General features: G+C 57.2%; 6 protein-coding genes across 6 annotated transcripts; all 6 read left to right on the top strand.

Annotated features, from left to right (window-relative positions):
• Positions 1-13: 13 nt before the first annotated feature.
• Positions 14-1,681, top strand: LMXM_31_3940 (conserved hypothetical protein; the record flags this gene model as incomplete). Its single annotated transcript, XM_003878191.1, has 1 exon — positions 14-1,681. The coding sequence occupies one exon, from the start codon at positions 14-16 to the stop codon at positions 1,679-1,681; it is 1,668 nt and encodes a 555-aa protein (XP_003878240.1).
• Positions 1,682-2,582: 901 nt separating this feature from the next.
• LMXM_31_3950 (conserved hypothetical protein) lies at positions 2,583-5,567 on the top strand (the record flags this gene model as incomplete). The annotated part of the gene is made up of 1 exon (XM_003878192.1): positions 2,583-5,567. The coding sequence occupies one exon, from the start codon at positions 2,583-2,585 to the stop codon at positions 5,565-5,567; it is 2,985 nt and encodes a 994-aa protein (XP_003878241.1).
• An 813-nt stretch (positions 5,568-6,380) lies between these two features.
• On the top strand, positions 6,381-6,938 carry LMXM_31_3960 (conserved hypothetical protein; the record flags this gene model as incomplete). The annotated part of the gene is made up of 1 exon (XM_003878193.1): positions 6,381-6,938. One exon carries the CDS (start codon positions 6,381-6,383, stop codon positions 6,936-6,938), a length of 558 nt encoding a protein of 185 aa, XP_003878242.1.
• A 1,117-nt stretch (positions 6,939-8,055) lies between these two features.
• On the top strand, positions 8,056-10,155 carry LMXM_31_3970 (cyclic nucleotide-binding protein-like protein; the record flags this gene model as incomplete). Its single annotated transcript, XM_003878194.1, has 1 exon — positions 8,056-10,155. One exon carries the CDS (start codon positions 8,056-8,058, stop codon positions 10,153-10,155), a length of 2,100 nt encoding a protein of 699 aa, XP_003878243.1.
• Positions 10,156-11,397: 1,242 nt separating this feature from the next.
• Positions 11,398-11,994, top strand: LMXM_31_3980 (conserved hypothetical protein; the record flags this gene model as incomplete). The annotated part of the gene is made up of 1 exon (XM_003878195.1): positions 11,398-11,994. The coding sequence occupies one exon, from the start codon at positions 11,398-11,400 to the stop codon at positions 11,992-11,994; it is 597 nt and encodes a 198-aa protein (XP_003878244.1).
• A 4,663-nt stretch (positions 11,995-16,657) lies between these two features.
• Positions 16,658-18,424, top strand: LMXM_31_3990 (putative GIPL galf transferase; the record flags this gene model as incomplete). The annotated part of the gene is made up of 1 exon (XM_003878196.1): positions 16,658-18,424. The coding sequence occupies one exon, from the start codon at positions 16,658-16,660 to the stop codon at positions 18,422-18,424; it is 1,767 nt and encodes a 588-aa protein (XP_003878245.1).
• Positions 18,425-18,882: the final 458 nt, after the last annotated feature.

The raw sequence follows: 18,882 nt of genomic DNA on the forward strand, positions 1-18,882 counted from the left end.
CGCGCCTGCTCAGATGCCTGCACGCTTCATAGCAAGAGCCCCCTCACCGTTCATACTAGCGGCTAGCAGGGCGCAGTCGTGGGCGGACGTGCTGCGGGCGTACTCGAAGTGCTGCGACTACCTACACGGAGTGTATCAGCCCACGTGTGCAGAGCTGGAACACGGTCTGTCGTGCATGCCAAACTCACAGAGCGCGTCCTTGTTCTATGGTCTCATCAAGGCATCGATATCCCCTGCTACACCAGACAAGAGTCTCGTCCGGGCAGTGCTGAAACGCTACAAGGAGTGTGGCAGCATTGCATCACTCCGGCGCGTGATCCAGGAAGATGTGAACAGCGCAACCTTGGAAGGCGCAAGAGGGAAGCTCGCGTTGGCGTCCACTGCCGGCCTCTGGGAAGCTGCCCTCGAGACCTTGCTGAGTCATCCGCCGCTGATTGACAGCACAGTGCAGCGCCGTGTTGTGCTCTCGACACTGTGTAACAGTGACCAGTGGCGCTTGGCTCTCGGTGTGCTGTATATGGAACCCAAGGTGGATCTGCACCCCATTATGGTTCGGCCGCTCGTACGATGCTTCGGCCGCCTGCACGACCACCGCTCCGCACTCCGACTAACAGCGGCAGCCCTGGCGGCTGGACACTCGGTGAGCCCGCTTCTTCTCTCCGCGCTTTTGCCGACACTCCAGGAGACGGGAAAGTGGCATCTGGCGCTGCATGCAGCGCACGAGCTGCAGCTACTCTCCGCCACACGGGCCGAGGCGCGCACCAACGTATCCATCTACAATCAGCTGGTGAGCTGTCTCTACGAAGCCGACGTCTACGCGGCCTTCTCCCTGGATGATGTGGTCCAACAAATGGTGGATCGCATGCGTCCCCGAGATTTGGAGGAGAGGCACAGGAACAGCAGAGCAAAGCAGTTCCGGCTACACTCACCGGTAGATGTTTTTCAGCAGTTTCAGAGCGTTCTTATGGCGCTGACGACCGTGTACAGCAAGGCCATTGGTGTGCCTCGCTGGTATTCTCGTTCCATCGGCAGCCTTGTTGACAGCGCCTTGCAGGCGAACACGGCTCTTCTTGTGCTTGACACGAACATTTTGCTGCACTTAGTGAAGAAGCAGCTACCGCTCGAGCACTTCTACGCGTACATGAAGCAGCAGTATCCGAATCTGCGACAGTACCACTTTTCCACGGTGATCGTTCCCTTTACTACCGTATCCGAAGCTCACGCGCACATCTGGGGCCCGAAAGAGCACTTCCCCGTCGATGTGCGAAAGTTGTTGTGGTCGCGGACTGTGAGCCTGCTCCAGCAACCCAATGTGTACGTCTTGTCCATTGCTGCGGAGTACCCGTGCTCCTCCCTTAACATCATCCCGCGGCTCGCATATCGGACAATGCCTGGCAACGTTGCCGGCACCTTTCAGCGCGATCCTGACCTTCGAATTTTGAGCGTGTGTGCGACGCTGCAGCACTACTTACGAACGGCGACGATCACCGCGAACATGGGAGGGTCAACGGTGCCAGAGGGCGTGGTCCTCTTCTCACTACTCAAGTATCATGTGCGGCGCTACTGCAACACAGTGAAAGGATGCTGTGTGGACCGCTTGCTTCTCTGCACCTTGGACAAGCGGATGTCGCGCGGTGCTACCCAGATGGGCGTGCAAGTGTTCCCTTGTTTGTCCCCCTAAGCTGCAGCACCACCATTTTTTGTGCCGCATTCGCCCACCTCCCGCTCACCTGTGAGGTGGCGCTTGGTAACACGGATACGCTGCCGATGTGGTCTCGCGGATGTGTCGCTCTTTTCTCTGTAGCGCTCTGTCCTCCTGCCTCTCTAATTTCTACACAAGTGCCTTGCACCAGTCGAGTGCCGGTCGCTCGGTGCCGCTGTTTCGTGCCTCTCTGTCACCGTCACCGTCTCCCTGGCGCCACCACCCTCCTCTGACCCCGGAAGTCTCATCTGTCCCTCTCACTCTTTCACAGAACAATAGCAGCAACGAATCAGGCCTTTGTAACGCACAACGCGGAGCCGTGACACGTACCGAAAACACGACACGCCGAGCAGCTCCCAGCTCCTTTTCCGCTCTCTGTTACCGCTGTATCTGCAGCCCCTACACGCGCTTGACGTGTGGAACGAGAATCGGAGAACACACCGGTAAGCTTACGGGCAGCTAACCGGGTGGTGTGCATAGCAGCGAATTGGCATGCTGTACCCGCTGGACTTTTTTCACAGAGCCGAGTCGTACCGCTGACGTCGCGCGCGCCTTTACATTCCTCTCTCGTTCTCCACAAGTGAGCGTCTCTGTCCCCCTTGTGCGTCTTGTGTGCGCTCCCCTCGCTCCACTGTCCTTCTTGCTTCCACATTTCCTGAGGATACAAATGGTACTCCACGCCGTCTCCCCACCGACTCACACGCATGCATGCGCGGACGCTGAGAACACAAAGAAAAAAGAACGTCGACTCGTCGTGGCCGGTGCAGTTCTGCTCCATATCTGCGACCACCCTTCGCCATCCGTATGCCTATGATCTGCGGCACGGACTGCGCTACGACGCCTCAACGTTCTTGTTAACGCGTGAAGTCAACCGCTTAGTATGTCTGAGATTGACGATCTGGTAAGACGCCTTCGCAGCCTTACTGGGTACGTGGTTGCGACTCCTGCTCCAGCTCCGACTCCCGTCGCTGCTGCACCAGTAGAGAAGCAAGTAGGTGAAGAGAGTCTTCTCATCTTACAACAGTCTCTGCGGCGCCACCCTTGCTTTGCTGTCTTTGGTCTCTCGCGAGCAGAGGTGGAGTGCCAGCTTCTAAAGCAGCTCGAAGATGCGGCGAAGGCGCCCCTCGACGTCGCGGGTGAGGCCCCAGAGGCGGTAACCTGGCGAGTTTTTATCAACAACGCTGCCGAGGAGCTCGAGGCGGAGCGTCTACGTGGTGTTTTCAAGGATACCGCGCAGCGAATTCATGGTGCCACGGAGCAGCTCTTTCGCAGGCTTGGCGTCGCCGAGGCTCCTGCTCTTGATCAGGTAGGAAGCGGATATGCTTGTCCGTGGAACGTGCTCACAGTTCTGGAGAACGGTATCCTCTTCGGACAGGGCGACGTTGCAGAGCTGGAAAAGGTGCAGTTGGAAGTACCCAACGCAACGGCGTCTATCCTGCAGAACACGAAACGAGTGTACAACAACACCTTCGACACGATGGCTTGGCTGCCCCTGCTTCACCAGATGATGTCATTTCCCGTATCCTCGGTGCGGGCGGTGTGGCACGCGGCACTGTACCACTTCCCGACCGCAGCCCCCCTCGTTTGCGTGTATGTTCGGTTAGAGATGGCCGCGCTGGCAAAGAAAACTCGGTTGGAGGCCTGCTGCGGCGAGACGGACACCAAAGACGTCTACCAGGGTTACCTGCGGTTGCTGAACACGTTTTACCGCCACCTACCCTTGGCGTTTTCCTGCGAGCTGTACTACCTCTTCTTCTCGTTTGCGGCGGAGTACGTGCATCCAGACAGCGCTTCGCTGGATCTACTGTACCGCACCTGCCTGCGCCGCGATGTCGGCATGCTCCCTCAGAGCACATCACTTTGGGTGCAATACTTGAACTGGCGCTCCGCCTCCTTCCGCGACCACATGCGTCGCCGTGAATGGCGCAAGCGGATGTACAACCGCATCCTCTCCATCCCTCTTGTCGGCCTCGATGCTGTCAAGGACGAGTACGATATGTTTGTAGCCACCGAGTTGCGCGGACGGGTGGCGCCCGACGAGAGGATTGAACTGGAGAAGCGGCTGGCGCGCGTCAAGACGGAGGCGGACGACCTGTCGCGACTCATGTACTTTTTCTACCCCACCGAGTGGGCCCCAGCGACCTCCGCGCATGTGACGTTTCCCCACACACTCTATCTTGCGCGCCCCCTCACAGTGGACGGCCCCACTACCTCGCTAAGCCTGAGAGAGTCGGTGCTGTCGCGTATTGAGATGGATTTGTGGAGCCTGTGGAACACGCTCCTGCAGCGCGTTCGCCGGCCGCTCTTCCCCGGCGCTGGCGGAGAAGTTCTGCACTACAGCCGCTGCCGGAACATTATGACGATGATGGCGTGCTTCTTTCCGCATCAGGCGACACTGTGGATGGACCTGGTCGACTTTTGCGTCCACCAGCAGCCTCTCCTGTCGGACAAAGAGCGCTTCCACACCGTCGCGGCAGCGATTCACTTGACTGTTGCATTTTGTCGGCGGAACGTCTGTGTGCGCCTCTTCGTGGCGCAGGTGTACCACGTCGACCTCGGCGCGACCGAGATGGCGTTCCGGGAGGTGAAGGAGTGCCTGCTACACCTGCGTGCCTGGCTGCTCTACCACGTGCGGAGTGACGAGGAGGTGGCTGGCGCGGAGGAGGCGCTGGAGAAGCTGCAGCACATTACTGTGCTGGCGGTGAACTATATGCGCATGGGCAATGCGCAAGGTAACGCTGAGCATGTGCGGTTAGTGGCGCGGTTTGTGATGCACCACGTCGACTTTCTCTCGCTTACAATGGGGGCACTCCGGAAGCTGCTCAAGTCCGGCGCTGTCGCGACACCGGCGCCGTTTCTACATCCCTTTCATCTCTTCTGCGCCCACTGGATTTTGCTGGAGCTTATCCGCAATCGCTCTCCCCGTAGTGCACTCGTCATCCTTCAACAGTGGTGCGAGCACCTCAAGATGATCTTGCGATCTGGCAAGAACAAGGGGTGGAGCTGCGAGGAGTGCGGCGTTGACGAACTGGTACTCGACGCGTGTGCCAACCTCCTCACCGCCGATCCGTCCTGCGGCGAGGCGGTGGGGATGACACTAGGGGACCTCGAGGAGGTGGCCGGCAGCGATGGCCTTCAGTCTCAGAATTTCCTCTACGGTGCACGGCAGCTGCGCCACCGCTTTTTCCTCCTGTTCACACGGCTAGAGAAAGACTACACAAGCGACATCATGCTCACCGCGAAGCTACTGCTCCCGCATGCGGCACCGCACCGCTACGACACCGTTCAGTTTCGGTGCCCTCTACCTCAACGACCACTGCTTTTGCCGGGGGTCAGCGAGGCGACGACGCCACTGTTGGAGGACACTGCGGCCACGCAGGCTAAGCACCACGACGAGGGACAAGCTCCTCGGGCCACACCAATTCACCCGGCGCACACGTTCCCCGAGGAAACACTGTGGTCGTCTTCGGCGGCAATCCGCAACTCGAGCGCACCTCGCCGTCAAGCTTTTGACCCGGCCCGTCGCGGGCCGTATCCGTCTCGGTTTCGCAATGGGGCTGATAGCGCCGATAAGGAGCTCCCAGCAGTGCCAACAGCTCTCCCGAGCCGACTGGCCATTGTGTCCGAGGCAGTGCAGCTTCCCACTCTACTGGACTGCCTCGCTTCTGTACGCGGAGGGGCGGGAGAGGCAACCGCGGCGGAGGGAAAAGCCGCGACGAAGCTCCCCCCGCTGGATCACCTGGAGGAGTTCATCAGACAACTGCCATCCGTGTACGAGTACAATCCTGGTATGGAGGAGGAAGGGCCGGAGGTGTCCACGGACTGGGTGTTTCGTGCACTTCTGAGCTGCGAGGCATTATCGTGAGGTTGACTCTAACTCATAGGTAACGGGGATGGGTGTTCACGATGGCATCGTTGATGCACCTTCGAGGGCTACGAAGCGGGAAGGCGAGTGTAAGCATTCTGAGGACCAGGGAAGACCTACGTGTGCTTGTAGTCGCTGCTTACTCTTGCGCGCTTCCTTCGCCCTAAAAAAAGCGAAAAGACCAGGACGTAATCGACAACATCAAAAAGAGGTAACAACGCGTGTGCAGCGCAAAGGGGAAGACGGGCAAAGAAGGACGCGGAGCGCACACTCCCCACTTTGAGTGGCGCAGGCGCAACGCATTCACGCAAGAGCCTTCCCTCTCTTTTTGTGTGAGCCTCACTGTGTCCGACTCGCTCGCTGCGGCACGGCTGCGTCGGGGGTGGGTGAGGAAGGAAAACCTAAGCGTGCTTGTACAGCCTCTCGTATTTTCACACTAGAGAACTCTCGAGACCATGGCAATGCCGAAGAATACAGGCGTTTACGCCCCCCCCCCGCTTGACAACCCGGAATCGTCTGCGAGTGTCTTTTGCGTCTTCTGCTCGCTTTTCAACCTTATCACGCCCGCACTTGAACTCCACTTTCTCGTCTCCTGTGTTTCTGGCTCGGCCGACCGCCTCTTCCCTCCTGCTTTTGGCCCTTGCCGTTTCCCTTCCCCTTGCACAGCTTCTTCCTCACAGCAGGCTTGCCCGCTTTGGTAGAGGCCATTTGCCGTCGGAGCAGACGGTGATACGCACCCGCCACATCAACGTTGCCGCGGCTTTCTTTTCCTGTGCAAGCGCTGCACTGCGACTCTGCCGTGGATCATTCAGGATGCTTCGTCAGCTGTGCATCCGACAGGCGCCGAAGGTGGAGTTCATCTCCCCAACACCGTCCGCACCGATCCAGAACTTTGACTTACAACCGATAACCGCGTCTCTCTTGTACCGGAAACTGCTAAAGCTGTACTTGCGCAAATTCGACACGGATACAAACACAATAATTCGCGCATGGAAACAGACCAAGTACGAGTTCTGGGTACACCGCAACGTGTCCAAGGAGGAGGCGGATCTGCTAAATATAAAGGGCCAGCAAGTGCTGGAGGCGATTCGCGCCGGCCTCGTGCCGGTGTACCATAACTCAAAGACGAATCAGACCTACTACAAGTACGACGCCGACACAATGAACGCGGTACACAATCATGTAGACCCTGTGAGCGCCGAGGAATTTCTTCGCCGCTTCCACGACCGAATGGACTCAAGGGATGTGGAAGAGATCAAGGCCACGCTGAAGAGGCTCGGGCGTTGGACAGGGCCGGACGAACTCCGGAAGGAGGACCTCTTGCGCCTCAAAACCAAGCGCAAGGTAAAGTGCACTGACCCAGACGACTGAGTCGATCACTTTTTTCACAAAGAGATAGCGAGAGAGAGAGAGAGAGTCCCGATGCGTGGAGCGGGGGAGGGGCTGTTTTTCTCAGAGTTCTTGCTGCACGCTTGTCAAATGCCAGCCCACCTTTGGTGGTGAAAAGGGCCAAGCGCCTACGACACAAGGGAGGCCAGAGCGACGCATCGCTGCGGATGTCCGCGGCCAGGTCCTGGATGGGACGACGTCGAAGCGACCTGCGTCAGCGAGCGTGTCTGCGCCATCCCTGTGAATGGGCAGAGCGTCAGCGTGACTCAAGCGTACATCTCATCCCCTTGGTCCATACTGTCCACTGGTGTGGGGACTGGCGGAGTGGGCGTGGGTGGGTGGCGTTTGAGGCGTGTGGCGTGCTTCGCTGCCTGCATCGGCGCATGGCTGCAACGCGTGTGTCTACAGCTGCTCCGCAGCACGCGATGTGGGGCCTGTGGAAGAATGCACAGCTTGAATGAAAAATAAAAGATCTCGTGTAGCACTGTATGGAGGGCTTTTCTTCAGGCTTTCGCGTGTTTTTCTCCTTACCCGTGAATGGTTGCGCGTTAGCGGCGCCTCTTTTTTGTAGGCGGCGGGGGGTGGGCGGGCTGCACTTAAGTGAAGAAGCACACACGAAAACACGCGACCGCCGCGAAGAAATCGATGAGGGCGGACCGCTTGCTACGGTTACACCCGCAGCAATGAGAGGATGGCCCACTCTGTGTACTATTTCCTTCTAAAGACGCACACGTGTACATACAGTACTGCGTTTGGATCCTCTGGATTGCTGCGCAAACTCCTCCCACATGGATGAGTCCAGTGTGGCTACCGTGTACATGCGCGGACGGTGACGGAACGCACCTTGTACGCTGCTCCCTATCCCCACTAGTAAATCGCTGACGGATACGACTTCTTCTTTTGTTTTGCTCTTCGACTCCTTCGATCCTTGAGAGTCTTCGAGGATGCACCACTGCACACTCGTCTGTCGCATCTCTCACCGTCTGTGCGTTTCACCTGCTCACGCTGGACGCCGCGCCCACTCACTGTCTTTTTAGTGTCCTTTGCGTTTTCTCTCTTCTGCAGAGGTGTGCAGTCACGAGGTGCGCGGCTACGTAAAATGGAGCCGCACAAGAACCGTTCTGCGTTCTTGACAGGTATTAACATTGGTGATGAGCGAGGTGAGGAATTGCCTGAGGAAGAGGATGAATGCGTCGGCGTCCTTGTCCCGTTCCGTGTGCCCCCGATGGCACACCGGGTCGTTTCGCATCGCTATGTGTCTCTGAATTACTCCACGAGCAGCAGCAGTACCGTCTCCCGAACACTGCTGAACTGGGAAAAGCAGATGATTCTCTCACGGTTGCAGAAAAGCCCATGTGTGGACAAAGAGGCCTTTCAAGAGCGTCTTTCGCGGATGAATATACGGAACGATCGTCAATACATTCGCCAGGTGTGCGACAGGGTGGAAGAGGTGAATCAGGCCGAGGCGAAGGCGAGGCAGGCGGCGTTTCTTCGCGCAGAGGAACGGCGCGACTTTATCTTCTACAAGCACCAGCATTTGGTGGAAATCAAGCGACGGGAGCAGACTCTGACTCGGGCGCGGAAGTGGTCTATCATCGTCGTGTGCCACGTCTTTCTTGCGGCCCTCATGCAGGAGCGACGAGTGCAGGAGGCGCTGGACACTTTTAGTTTCCTGTTGGCCCCGATGATTCGGCGATTCCTCGCGCTGCGTGCGCGGCGCAGAGAGGCGGAAGAGCTGACGCGCCGTCATCTTCGAGACATCCCCTTTCCCTTTCCACAGGTCATACAGAGTATGACCGGCACGTTCTTCGAGGGTTGGCCACCGGTGCTGCTGGAGAAGCTGGTGGAGAAGTCGAAACCGTGCTACCTGCGCAAAGGAAGATACCTAATGCACGAAGGAGATGTGGGTCGCGTTATGTTCATGATCACCTTGGGCACCGTCTCCATTGTGCTCCGCAAAAAAGGGGGCGACAAGCGCCGCACAAAGGAGAACTCGAGCGGCGTCTTACAGATCACGGCGCCATGCTACGCGGGTGAGTTTGCGCTGGTTTGCAAGGAGCCGCGGTCGGCATCCATCATCTGCGAGACGGACATCGGCTACTGGGCCGTGTCTCCGGAGGACTACGAGGAAGTGGCAAAATACCTCAGTCCGACGGTAGCCAGCAAGCAACGTGAGGCCACAGATGTGCGCCGTCGGCAGAACCTCAAGCGCTTTTTCCCGCTGCACGTGGCTTTTCTGCGCAACTTTCCGTACTTTGCACAGTTCAGCGATAAAAGTCTAACGCAGTTGATTGACAGCGTCGAACCGATTGTCCTGCACGACGGCGACTATCTCTTCCGCGAAGGCGAGTTAGATTCCTCAACGTACTTTGTCCAGGACGGCGAGGCAGTCTTGCGCGATCGCGAAGGGGCTGATCGAAAAGTCTTGAAGGGCAGCTGCATTGGCGTCTTTGAGTGTTCCTGCGGCGTGAACGAGTCGAAGCGCCACTCCATAGTGAGCGTGGACTACTGTGACATCTGGCGCCTGAGCCGAGATGTGTTGATTGAGAGAGGTATGAGCGAGCCAGCGGCGCTGCTACACTGCCGCGACGCAGCCAAGAAGGATCGAGCGTTGGAGATGCACAAGGACAAGGGAGCGTTGCAATGCTTCCGGAAGGACCCATACATGTCCTTCTGTTGCCCTCGCTCCACGCTCACCCAGCTTTTCGAGGCAAGCACCCCGACCGTCTTCCTCAACGGTGAGCGCATCGCCCTCATGGGAAAGACCTTGAATGTGCTGTCCGTGGTTATGAGCGGTGTCCTTGACATCACCATGTCACGGAACGAGCAGCACATAACCATGAGAGTGCACGTCACAGCTAGCGTCGTCAGTGATGCGGCTTTTCGAAACGCTAGCGCCCCATTCCGTGGTCTAAGCCGCGTAATTGGCGCATATGAATTTGCCTCGTCACTTTCTCAGTACGCGTGCACCGTGACGAGTGTTGGGCTGACAGAGGCCTTCGTAATCGAGCGGGCGCAGCTAGAAATGAAGGTGCCTGCTGCCCTCCGTGGTCTGATGCACGACAGCGTGCGCAGCAGGGAGTGTGTCAGTCGCGCCTACAAACAAGAGAATGCGGGACTGCTATACAACGACGAAACCTTGAGCTTCTCACGGCTCTACAGAGAGCTGCGAACCCTCGAGGGTGAGACGCGCAAGTAAACATGTACATAGCCTCCATCCCCGACCCGCACAGTAGCTACATATGCGGAAGCGCGATGATCCGTCTCGCTAGTGTTATCTGCTCGTCGTATTACTGCCAACCACCATTTTTGTTGTTGCTTTGCGTGAGTGCCGGTGAAACATTTTTTTCTATTCCTTTAATGCCTGTCCTTTGGTTTGTCTCCTGGTTTCCCGCTCTCCCCCATCGCCCTCCTCCCTCCTACACACATATTTCATACCGACACCCCTGACGCCTTACGGTGTAGAAGACGCTTCGACTCGGATACGATGCGATACCGTTCCTCCACTCTGCCATCTTATCTTGACGGTGAGTGTGCCACAAATACTGATTCAGGCGGTGGTGCATGTTAAACGTATCTGTGTGGGCTGTTAGGTCCGTGTGTGTGTGCCGGTGTGCTTGAACTCTACATGTAGTCGTTTTCTTTTGAAACGTTTCCTTATTTTTGTGTTTACCTCTCCGCCTTTCACATGTGTTCTCCGCCCTTTTTTTTCGCCTTTGAATTTGGAAACTCAGCTGCCGAAGGGTCCACCCCAATACACTCAAACGAGCATCCCGACTTCTGTAGCGCTAGAGGCTTCAGGGAAGAGGGAAATAGGCTGAAACACCTCCCCTGGATGACGGCCTATGCTGTTGCTTGCCTCACGTGTTTTGGTGCTGATGATGTTCATTCCCCAGCGCGCGCTTCTTTCTCCACCTCGGCAACCGTCCTTGTCAATAGAGGCAGAAACTGTCAGTGTCACAGATGTGGACGCCGTGACTTCGTTGCGAACGCCCGCATGTGACGTACGCGCCTGACGCGCAGGCGGTGCTTTTGCCATTTTCCGCGGTGTTGTTTGGCTTTCGTCCCGCAATGTCTCATGTCTTCCCTCGGCCTGCACCACGCAGGTATTGAGCAAACATGAAAAACTCTCTCTCCCCTCCCTCTCTCACGCCGTGGCTCGCTTTCATTCAAGGTACTGGTGACCACGAGTGCGCCATCTTTTCTCTCTTTTTCTTCTCAGATGGACGATGCCCCGCCAAGTGCGGCTGTCGGTGTCATCTACGCCGACGAGAAGCCGTCACGCCGCGCCGTTTCTATCAGCTCCGTAGACTCGGAGCCAATTGTACGGGCGGCCTCTGCGCGGTCTGTCGCATCCTCTGCCTCGAACGACGGCGGAGGCCGAGCACCGCGGGCCTGGCTTTCCCCCGAGGGCGATGACGTACCATTAGACGACGCCATGATGGCTGACGCAACCCTTGTACTTCCTATCAGGCAGATTTCTGAGGCCCCCGTGGCGGTGGTCAGCGCTACCTCGGCAGCGAGCCGCTCGTGCGTTGCGGAAGCCGTTCCCCAGGCACTCCCAATGGACGTCGGAACCTGGATGTGTCTGGCTGATGGCACGTTTGTCGGCTATGTCTCCTCAGTACTCGGACCGGTCAAGCAAGCCTTCTACGTCGTCAAGTCGACTCGTGATGACTTTCACGAGCTCGTAGGTGATCACCGTCTCGCAGAGGGGGTCGCGCTCCACTATGATCTCCACCATCAACAAATCATGTACGACCCGTTTGAACAGTGCGATGCCGCCAAAGGCACTGATGCCAGCTACATCAACGACGAGGAACTTCCCGAGTACGTCCGTCCCGACTTTTCGGACGACGAGAAGGAGATGCAGTGGAAGCGGCAAAAGCGGCGCCGCGGTGACGACAACGAAAGCATCAGCTCCGACGAGGTGCAGGAGGAGATCGAGTGGTCCAAATTGCAGCTCGATGATGATGCCGTGCCGTGTGAAGGTCCACATGTGGTGGTTCCACAGTGGATTCAAAGTGCACCACAATGAAGCGGGCACACCAATGCACGTGCCGGCGAGGTACGTAATTTCGCGTAAATGATACAGGCATCTTCCGCCGATGCGGCGCCTTGTACGATAAAAAAAACTCGCTACTTTCATCTCGAGCCCTTCTTTTTTTTTGCACTGTGCACTGCGGCGCAGCACAACGCGGGAAGTGGCATGTTCTCGCTGGCTGAAACGTGAGCTCGGCACGGTCCTGTCGTCGATACGCAACCATTCCTGCTGCGCGCGCATTCACGAAGGCTGGCGACAAGGCATTGCTGCTCGTCCTGCGACGACGGACGCACAAGTGCACAACTTCCCACTCTTCCTCTCTGATTCTGGTTCTCGATTTCTCTCCCTCACCTTCAGAGACAACGAATTCGACTGCGACGCCACATAGGGGGGCACACACCCCGGCGTTCCTTTTCATCCTGTTTGCGGTTCACGTTTCGTTGTCCCGGTATTCACGTATTGCCTAGGTGAGCCTTAGTCATCTGCCGGATCGCCGACAAACGTCCCACCACCCTCGTCAGCAGGGTAGAACGATATCTTTTTCGTATGTACTCAGCACATCATGTGGCGCTTCTTGAGGATGAAGGACGTAAAGGGTTGATGCAAAGCACACCGGCGATATCCTCACCTGCCTGAGGGCCCGGGGCGTGGAGCAACCAACACAAAATTGCAGGCACGGCGTGTGGAGAAACCTGCATTGCATCGGCAAATTAATTAGCCAATGCCCGCTGCGCCGTGCGGCTGGCATGATGGAACGATGATGACAGAGGTCTCAGCAGCCGGGCCCTCAAAAGAGGTTGTGAATCGGCTCGTGATGTCCTCCTTTTCACTAGCTCAAAGCAGCTTCACACCACTGCTGGAGAGGACGTTTGCACTGCCAGGGTCGTGACACAGATGCAGGATGAGCATGGGATGGCGGGTCGCTAGGTTCTTGAGTACTGACTAGAAGCTATTGAGTCTGGAGGGGTCCAGCAAAGCAACGTGAAAGGCGACGCGACGTGAAGAAGGGGCGCCATCTCCTACTGCTAGCTCATGAGTCAGCTCGAGACGCTGACAGCGAAGCACAGCATTGGCGTTGTCACCATCACTGTCGTGACAGTCTGACAGCTTGCGCTGCTGCACACCTTCATCAACCTCGAAGTGCTTCAGATACCGCTGCTCAAGCAGCTGTGCAGCATCTCCCCTATGATCAAAACTGCGCACATTCGCAGTAAGAACTCTTGATTGACCTACAGCCGCGACGGTGCCAAAAGCTTGCTGTAGGCTTGACTGGCGTCGACAACATAGGGTGTGTGCAGGCGGGGAGGGAGGGGGGGCTGCCGACGGGGACTATGAGCGCATCATATCCTCACTCAACACTGAAGCCTCGATGCTAACTGCCGTCAGTCTTTGCAAGGAAAACTTCCGACGCGGTGCCGTGCCCAACATGTCAGTCCACGCTCAAAAACAACAAGAGAGGGCTCACCTCCCACCCCGATTTCATAGAGAGCTCACAGAGAGTCGCTCAACTTCTCATGACACTCCACATAAAGCCGCTGCTACCTTTCTGCAGAAGCCGAGCGTACTCGTCCTTTTCCCGAGGCCTCCAGCGCCACGCTCGCACATGCAGGAGATCTCTGGGAAGACGAGCACAGCAGGTTACGAGGGACATATAGTCCGCACCCATTTCAACACATGTGCCACTGCTTGTCTGACGCCGTACAGCGTAGTTATCGGTGATGAGAATGTATCCGTCGAGCAGCAGACAGGGCCTTGGCCGTTCTGTTTTCACGGCTTTCGGTGAGTATTTGAGGCGTGGTGAAGCAGTTACGAGTGCCGAGTGGCGGCGCGCAGCACTGCATGCTGCCATGCGCCAATGCTTGCACCTCAACATACGAAAAAGGCTAACTGTGGTGCTCGAGGGTTGCATCGCGGTAGAACTGACGCTATGTAGTCTACCAGCTGCGCGAATTCGCTTCCTCCTTCGCCTGTGCGGTGACGCTGCCTATGACTGCCGAGGTCAGGTTGACGGAGAAAAGGCAAGCGCTGGATGCCAAATGCGCCCTCTTAGCATGTGAAGTCTTGGCTTCTATCATGGCCCACAAGGAAACTAGGGCAGAAGTCCGAGTCGGTAACAGGGGGGGGGGCTTGTATCCCTTTGTTGTTCAAGCCCCCGTTTCGCGGCTTCTTTTTGATGCCCATTCAGCTCATACACACATCCGACACTTGTTGCTCGCTATTTCCTCTCGAAAGGTTCCTGATAGCCGTGGACACCCTGCAATTTCTCCTTTGTGCTTATTCTTGTTCACGTACAGCCATGCCCAACACATGCAGAAGAGGCTCGTTGACAGACTGCGCTGCATGCAAGGAGCGGTTTGTGAAACCGGTCGGGGTCAGTACTCAGCAGACCATCACGAGTGACTACAGAGGATGCTTCCTGCCCACTTCACTTTCACCTCCACAACTGCGGCTTCACCTCCTGCTATGGCAGAACCCTGTTGCCGCCACCAAGAGGCAAGGCAAGGGTCTCTCTTTTTTAGTGTTTTAGCTCCTCATTCCACCGCCTAAAAGTCACCGAGCACACGCGCACAGAACAACAGTTCCTCGATCTGTGCTCCTCCACAAGTGTGTTGAGGGGTCCCGTTGATCCACGCCCTTTGGCGCTGCTCTGCTCGCATCAATTCCACTCCGGACAGCGCAGGCCAGACCGCGGATTACGCGCCTCGTCACAGGGACGCGCCAAACACAGAAGAGAACACTAATAAAAAGAAAAGACAGTAGGTAGGTGCGTATATTTGTTGAATTGCCAGCGGGATTTATCGTGAGCTGCTGCACACGTGATCGTGACCGCTGCTGTCTTCCACACCGTGTCAACCCAGACTTCTCTGTCGCCGCCACGAGTATTGTCACTAGCGCGTGAGATACCACGGTGCGGTAGCGGGCGTCGTTGGAGGGGACAACTACGCACAAGCTATAAAAGACACGAAGGCAGGACACATTTTTGTGCGCGCTCACTGACGTGAAACGATCCCCTAACATTTGCGATGGAGTCTGTTTTGTTGCTTGGCGACTCCATGACCCAGCAGGGGTACTGTTCCGGATGGGTCTCCGTCGTCAGCGATGCGCTCGTCCGCCGTGCCTATGTTGTCAATAGTGGGCTTAGTGGGTACAATACACGGTGGCTGCTGGAGGTACTGCGTGATCCGAAGCTCTGTGAAGGTGTTATTCCTGCTTGGGTCCGTGAGCCACTCTTTGTTACCCTGATGCTGGGCTCCAACGACAGTGCGGAAGGAGGGCAAAACGTCCCCGTGCCCGAATTCTGTGAAAACCTCCGAGCTATCGTTGAATTTGTTCTCTCCAAAGTGAATCCAAAAGGCGGCGTCTACGTGCTCACATTACCTCCCGTGAATCAAGACATCTGGAACGCGAGAAACCCAGAGAGGAGGAGACACTACTCAGCTACGCGCCTCTATCGCCAGGCTACGCTGCAGGTTTTGCGCGATCTCAGCACCCAGTATCCACTGCGTGTGTTTGCAGTGGACACACAAGCAGCGTTTTTGAGGTACGGTGCAGCTGAGCCGTCGGAGTCGGAAATGGATGTTTACGATCCACATGGTCCATGGACATCACTTCTTGTAGATGATGGTCTTCACATCAACGCTCTGGCCGGTCAGCTCCTCAGTTCCACCTTGCTAAGCACTGTGCGCAGGTCACCCAAAGGCTCTAGGCTGCTACAGAACAATGAAGAGGTGTGGGCAGTCCCGGACTGGCGTACGGTGATGTTGCGGCACAAACCTTCGAAAAAGTGAGCTGTTACGTGCAGACATCCGGGTGTCTCGCTCATGCGTCGCACGTGGCCTTTTCATGACGCACGCGAATTCCCTCTTGGACGCCACTGCTCAGTGGCGTGTGAGGCCTGCCTTTCCGTCAGGCGTGACAGAGCGGGAAAGCCTCCCGCTCCTCAGGGAGATGACAACGCTATTGGGTTTGATTGCCTCTTCGCTCACACATCCGACTTTGTTTTGCTTCACGCTTCTGCTACAGTATCTACCTCAGTGTCTGGGACCTCTTCAAACAAAAAGCGCCGTGTAATGTTGTCCTTCTCACACTTTCCCCCCAGCCTCCCGCAGAGGTGCGCAACCGCTGCGCGAGTCGTTGCCCTCGAAAGACCAAAGAACCCCGCTTTTAAACGATGTTGCTTGCGCTCGTCACGTTTCCTAGGTCTATTGCACCCGTCGGTCTGTCAGCGGGCAGTGTCGCCATCGATGTGGTGTAGGTCAAGTGGCTTTCGCCTCGCCTTTTCCTCACTACTCCTGTTCATCACTCGATGCCACAAAGGCGACTGCTTTACCTTTGAACTATACCATATGAGCATTGCGTTGCAGGGATGAAATGATGCTGCTGCGAACCGGTTTCACTGGCTACTGCTACTCCTCACCCTTCTCTTCTCTTTGTGCCCTTTCCTCCATGCACCGGCTGCTCTGTGGTGCCTGACCCCGATCATGATGCTGTGCATGTGCATGTATATACTCCAGCACCACGAAATTGTCTATTGCAACCACTCGCACGTTTCGCTAGTGTTCCCGTGCCCGCACTTACGTCACGCACTCACCTACACTCGCCCAATCCGCGAGCCTGCCACGGGACGCTCTCATCGCTGAACAGGGTACGGGACAGGATGCGGAAAAGTGCCTCCATGCAGGGCATCAGGAGCCACCGCCGCTTTATCACCGTGCGCGCGCTGATACCGATTCTCATCATTCTTTGCATTTGCGGTGCTGTGGGCATGGTACTTCTAGACAACCCCTCTCCGTCGGCGTTCGAACGGCCAGCGAAGACGACGGAGTTGCGATCTAGTGACGAACAGGGCACTAACAAACCTGGTGAGCCGAGGCAGAGCATGATCCCGGCGTTGCCAACCACGACAACGGCACCGACTCGCAGCTCTGACGAAGAACTCATATCGGCTGAGTCCACGGCCACGACATCCGTCCCGGCGCCTGCAAGCGCCACTGGTGCTGAGGAGAGCGTCACGCCGCTTGCGAACCCGACAACGGAAACGCCGGAGCAGGACGAGGCAATGAGGGACCTGGAGCGGTGGACAAAGATGCAGCTCCCTGAGGACTGGATGGAGTGCATTCGGAAAAACCTGCAACTGGACAAGAACGGGCAACCGCTACGCGAGGTGACGCAGATGACGGACGCTATCCCACTACTGATCACGCCACTGACGGGCGACGTAAAGTTCTTCCCGTACTTTGTGTGCTCGATGGACGTTGCTGTGCGGTACCATTACGTGATCCAGAACGAGCGTGACTCGGAGACGACGGCTGTGATCAACAAGCTGCAGCGCCGCTTCGGTAACAGCGGGCGGTTGATTGTTTTGCGCAACCGGTACAACCGTGGGTACTCCGGGAGTATGAACCAGGGCTTCGAGTGGGCGCTGAAGGAGCGGACGGCGGAGGAGGTGCCGTGGGTGTTTGCTTGCGGCGTGGACACCATCTTCGAGCCCGGGCTGCTAGCGAAGATGGTGAAGGTTGTGCAGCAGAACACGCGCGGCGATGCTGCGATGCTAGCCGCGCTGCAGGCGGAGGTGGAGCTAGAGGAGCGGCTTGTGCGCGAGGGCAACTACTCCTACTACGAGCGATGGGCGCCGCGTGGGCGCTCGCTCAAGGTGCTACGAAGTGGGTATCCAGGGGTGCCGTTGAACGTGCGGACTGCGCCGCTGCTGCCAGACCGCATTCGGTACATGGTGGCGGATGAGAACCGCCAAAGCGGGATTGTCGACCCTGCGGAGTTGCGAAGGCGCTTCTTTGGGAACTACGTGGCGACTGTGACTCCTGTCCCGTTTGCCCTGGGCACCATTGCGGTGACGCGGCTGGCGCTGTCGACTGTTGGGTACTTTGACGAGAACTACTTCCCCGCGTACATGGACGACATCGACCTACGGTGGCGACACTTTGCGTATGGGTTCGGTACACTGTATGCCGAGCTCAACGGCCCAGTGACTCGCTGGCACCACTACAACGCTGCAAACCTTCGCGGCAGCCCGTTTGTGGATAAGGACCTGGAGAACTATGGCACAGAGGACAACCACAGCCGCCGCGCCTTCGTGAATTACATCCTCCGCTCTAAGGGCATGTACGACAGGGTCAAGTATGGCCCGCGGGACCTGGGGGGTGTATGGCGTGAGGCTGTCCAGGAGGCCGAGTTCAAGTACATGCACTTCAATGTGTCCCAGTACCCTGCGGACACATGGGTGCTCGATGAGGATGCGCGCCGGTGCATGTTTCGCCTCACGTACAACTACGAGAGGCAGGTGTGGACAAGGCCGAGGAACTGCTCCTACAATCCGCGGACGCTGGAGGAGAGCGGCATCCTGGGCGTGGACCAGCTGGCGAGCTACAAGTCGATGCTGGAGGGGCAAAAGTTTGATTACAAGTAACAGCAGCACGCGGGCGGCGAAGACCTTGTGGGGTATAAAACGTCGGGCGGATGTTACGTGCCAGTAACGCTATCGCATATATTTCTTTTATGACCATTTTTCTTTTCTGCAATGTAAACTGATGTAGCTGATGACTGGGGGACACATCAGTGCGGTGGCAGGGTACAGTGCACCCCCACCCACTCTCTCCTTCTGGGAGGAGGCCAGGCAGCCCTGCCCATCTCCCTGCCAAGTGTGAGACCACTGCTCGCCACGGCAAAGTCAAGTACCTTTGACGTATGGAGGGCAGTGCGACGCACGGTAACGGATATCGGCGGTAAGTTCCTCGATGGGGTGGCGTCCAAGACGACCTGCGACCGTGAACCCGCTTGTCCCATCCACATCACAGCGAGCGTGTCAGCTTCACGTGAACATATATCCCACCCGCAGCCCAGACCGCCCACACGAATGTGTGAGGA

This window comes from Leishmania mexicana, chromosome 31 (genome assembly GCF_000234665.1).
Source record: "Leishmania mexicana MHOM/GT/2001/U1103 complete genome, chromosome 31".
Classification (NCBI taxonomy): Eukaryota; Euglenozoa; class Kinetoplastea; order Trypanosomatida; family Trypanosomatidae; genus Leishmania; species Leishmania mexicana.